This window comes from Fonticula alba (genome assembly GCF_000388065.1).
Source record: "Fonticula alba strain ATCC 38817 unplaced genomic scaffold supercont2.9, whole genome shotgun sequence".
Taxonomy (NCBI): Eukaryota; order Rotosphaerida; family Fonticulaceae; genus Fonticula; species Fonticula alba.
The window spans coordinates 116,484-120,770 of NW_009242979.1; the positions used below are offsets into that span (position 1 = coordinate 116,484).

At 68.8% G+C, this 4,287-nt stretch overlaps 1 protein-coding gene across 1 annotated transcript; it reads right to left on the minus strand.

Annotated features, from left to right (window-relative positions):
* Nucleotides 1–210: 210 nt before the first annotated feature.
* H696_05097 (hypothetical protein) lies at nt 211–3,616 on the minus strand. The gene is made up of 5 exons (XM_009498948.1): nt 3,188–3,616; nt 1,882–3,039; nt 1,646–1,780; nt 1,319–1,473; nt 211–1,136 (listed from the first exon to the last, which is right to left on the minus strand). The coding sequence occupies exons 1-5, from the start codon at nt 3,494–3,496 to the stop codon at nt 395–397; spliced, it is 2,499 nt and encodes an 832-aa protein (XP_009497223.1). The 5' UTR covers nt 3,497–3,616; the 3' UTR covers nt 211–394.
* Between the last annotated feature and the right edge of the window lie 671 nt (nt 3,617–4,287).

The window sequence follows — 4,287 nt, forward strand, 5'->3', positions numbered from 1 at the left end:
CCCCCCGGCCCCCCCCCGGGCAGCCTATTTGGTCCGAGAGTCCTCCACGGCACTTGGGGGATGATTTTCCAGACGAAACTGTGGATCACGCGCCGGCCAGAGGGAATCACCATATGGGCAAAAATTACGCGGGGATTTACGCGGTAGATGCCGTGTTTTGATTCGATCAAAAAGGACAAGGCAAAAAGCAGGCAACCTTGAGAGGGGGCATGTTCTGATCGGTCTGTGTGTGGTCTATTTGGTCCGGGCGGGGGAACGTCTCGCTCGGAGTGTGCGAGACGTGGGAGGCCGCGCCCACCCGACTGCGCTTGCTATCCTCCTCTGGCCTGTGGCCTTCGCGCGCTGCTCTTTTCCCCCCGCCTTGTTTCGGAGCCGTACAGGGGCCTGCGCCAGTTCACAAGGGCAGAGGGTGGGCCGCGCAAAGGGCCGCTATCCGCCGGGTGCGATGGAAAATGTCGTCCAATCGTTCGCGGCCTGCGGTCTGCACCGGGGCCGGGGGCGACGGCGGCGGGCCCGGCGGCGGAGGCGGCGAGGAGGCCGATGCCCGACGGCCCAAACTGGCGGCATGCTGCCCCGGCAAGACAAGTCCACAGTCAATGCATAGAGACGTGCCGGCCGGATGGGGGACGGCAGCTGCAGCATGGAGTGCCTGTGCGGTGGCGACCGCCCGCTGGCGCCAGTGGTGCGGCGAGTGGCATATGCAATAGCCAATCCCGGCGATGGACTGGAGAAAGGCACTGCCCACCGGGTGCATGAGATTGGCATGGATCTGTTCGGTGGCCGATGGAGGGCAGTAGGACGAATCGAAGGCCAGGCCGCCGGGAACCGGGGGCGGCGTGCCAGGCCCATGGGTGTGCATGTGGTGATACGAGAGGTGGTGGTGATGGTGGTGATGCATGTGGTACGCGGCCGAGCCATATCGGCCGACTGAGGCCAAGGACGAATTGCCGGCTCCCGGATGCGCGGTTGCCCCGACCAGGGCCGAATAAAACCGAATGAATCCGGCGGTGGTGGACGAGAGGTCTGCATCGCGCAGCGGCCGGAGCAGCTCACCCCGATGGGGAAGCACTCGCCGCAGGGCGGCTAGCATGTGATCGGCCGTGGTGTAGGGCGACCCTTGGAGGAAGGCCAGGGTGCTGGTTGTTGCCGGGGCCCGGTCGGAAGGAAGGAGGGAAGGAGGGAAGAGGAGCACATGTCAGTGGGGAGCTGCGGTGGTGCATCCGCACGTCCGGGCAACCGCCTGGCCGGCGTGGATTTTGACGCCGGCCTGGGCATCGGGTGCCTCAAGCCTGGCCGGCTTGATCGTGCACATGCGTACCGGGCCACGGCGATGGCCGCCTCCACGGCATCCGGACCCGGAGCGAAGCGCCACATGGCATCATCGCGTAGGGCCGCCACAATGCCTCGCGCGAAGGAGAGGAGCTTCTCATCGACCGGTGTACAATGGACACCCCAAGAAAGACGCACGAGATCCTGCAGACACAGACACACATACACACATACACACAGACACACACACACGCACGCCATAAGATGGGGAGAAAACAGGCGGTCAGAAGGCACGCCATGCACTTGACGACGAGGGGCCGTGCGCGAGGATGCATGTGCAGATGGGGGTGCCGCGCGTGGGAGGCCGATGACGCACCCGACATGAGAGGGCCGGCCTGCCGTCCGAGGGTGGGGGCCGGGATGCCCGGCCGGGCGAGAGTGCCGCCGCCGCCGCCGGGTGCAGGCTCCCGGACTGGGTCATAAGGTGCTCACTGATCAGTGGGAAATGGTACTGCCAGCCGGGCGACCCGGGAGGGGGGTTGTAATTGGGCCAGGTCAGCCAACGGGAGCGGCGAGTGGCCCCAAGCGGTTGGGGGAGCAGGTCACGCGCACCAATTGACCCGGGGGCCGAGTCGGGTCGGGGGGAGTCTGCCGGGCAGCCCCGGGCCCCGAGTGGCCAAGCGAGGGGAAGACCGGTAAAAAGGATGGCTGTAAGTCAAGCCAGCGGGTGGGACAGGCAGCCGGACGGCGTCCCCCGCCGGTGGAAGCAAAGTATTCGGCCATTTCGCTCATCGGCGCCGGGGCCAAGGCCGAGCACTCCCGGCGCCGGTCATATCGCCGAGGGAGGGCCACGGCCCCGGCGCCGCCGAAGCCCGAGTCATCATCCCACCAGTCCCCGGGGGTGGTGGCCGGGGAGTCGGGCGGAGAGGCCGGCTGCTCCGGGCCACTGGTGCAGCTACCAGCACTGCCAAGCCGCGACCCGGACCCCTCGTCCTCCTGAGGGGCGAGGTCCTCCTCGGCCGTCAGCGGGAGGGGGTCCACCAGCACAAAGAGGGTGAAGACATTTTCCGGCCCCGAGAGCGGGGCCCGGCAGGCGGGCTGGCACCGAGGGCAGGGATCTGCCGCGCGAGGGGCCACCAATGGCCGCAGGGCGGCCAGGATATCCTGCTGCAGAGCCGCCGGCAGGTCGGCCGCGCGCTCGACAAGGACCACCCGCACCGGGGGCGCGCACCGGCCATCAGCACATCGGCCAGGCACATGGCAGCCGCAGCCGGCCCGAAGGAAAAGCGGCACGCCCCGGGTGTCAAGCCCGCGTGCCGGGACCGGCATGCGCGTGGCCAAGTCCAGCATGATGGGTAGGACGCGCTCGCAGTCGGGATGGGCCTTGGGCGGCACGGGCGGCGGGGCATTCAGCGCGAAGCCTGTGGCATTGCTGGAGGTCAGGGGCAGGGTGGCCGCGGCGGCGGAGGATTGCTCCGCGGCCAGGGCCGCCGCTCGGTCGGTATCCAAGCGGAAGATCGGGCGCCCAGCCGGCCCGGGGGTCAGTCCCAGGCGCAGTGCCAGCACCTCCGGGTCGAAGGCCTCCGAGAAGCCCTTGGCCCCGTCGCACGCCAGCAGCCGGGCCAAGGTGGACGAGCTCTGGACGATGTCCTCGGTGGGCCACGCGGTCCGTGGCTCCAAAGCGGGCGCCTGCGCCTCATTGGGTGCCATGCAGTGGTCCAGGGTCGGAGACAGGCGCGCAAAGGAGAAGCCCAGTGTCTCGGTGGCCACCTGCCATCGTGAGGAAGTCGGCGTCAGAGGGGAGGGGGGAGGGGGGCCCGGAGTAGAGTCAGCCCCAAGGCAAGCGATCCGAAGGGAAGGGGGCAAGAAGGGCCCGAAAAAAAAAAGAAGAAGACCCAACTGAGCCGGCCTGCCATACCTGCTGGACGAGCTGGGCAAAGGAGCCGGCGTTGGCCGCTGGGATGTGGTAGAGAAGTGCTGCCGCGCCGGTCGCGGCCAGTGACGCTGGCAGAGTGCGGTTGACGTCCGACCCGCCGGTCGATCCGCCAACCCAGCGGCCGCCATTCTCCGCGAGGCAGCACGCCGGGGGGAGAGTGGTCTGGCCGATGCCTCCGCAGAGGAGACCAATGAGCAGATCGAGCGCGATTGCGGCGGTCAGCGGCTCGTCGGTCGACGCGGCCAGGCGCCCGACGTCCGGCCGAAGGGCGCCGAGGCCATCAAGCCACATGTGTGCGCGTGCGCTGAAGTGGGTTTGTGCCTGGGCGGATGCGAAGCCAAGGGATGGAGCCGGGGGTCGGGGCAGGGGTGCTGGCGATCGCGGGTGGGAGCGAGCGGGAGGCGCGAGAGGGGACAGGAGGAAATGGCAATTCTTGCCCAGATCGCAAGGAGGGCTGCTGCGGAAAAAGCGTCCCCAGCACCGGTCTGCCCGCCGCCCCCGCCGCCGCCGCCCCCCCCCCCCCCCCTGCCGGCCAGTCGCGGGAACGAGGGCGGAATGCATGCATGAGATGCCGACGATCGGGGCGCCCCATCGGTAGCATGATCACGCGGACCGAGCATCGGGGCCTGTGGCGCGCGTGAAAACTCCGCTATTAGGTCACCGGGGCCGGCCGGGGGGGTTTCTTGAGTGGGGGGGGGGGGGGGGGGGGGGGCGCCCGGGTGCCCCACCCCCGGGGGGGGAGCCGGGGGGGGGAGGGGCCCCTTTGTGGGGGGGGGGGGCCGGGGGCCGGGGGCCGGGGGCCACTTGCCAGGGCACCGGGCGCGGGCGGACATCATCAGTGCGTGTGTACCGGGGAGAGAGAAAAGGAAAGAGGTCGCGAACGGGCAGCTGTGTGCTTGTGCCTGGCTGAGCATCGGCCGGCCTTCGAAAGGGGCAAGTTGCATGCGCCTGCAGGGCCAGTTGCCTGATGTGTTCGGTTTCCCCGTGGGTTTGGAGGTGTGTGTGAGCTGTGTCGGGGAGCAACTGCACGCCCACATGCGTACATGTGTGTTGTGTGGTCGTGTGTGTGGGGGAGGGGGGGG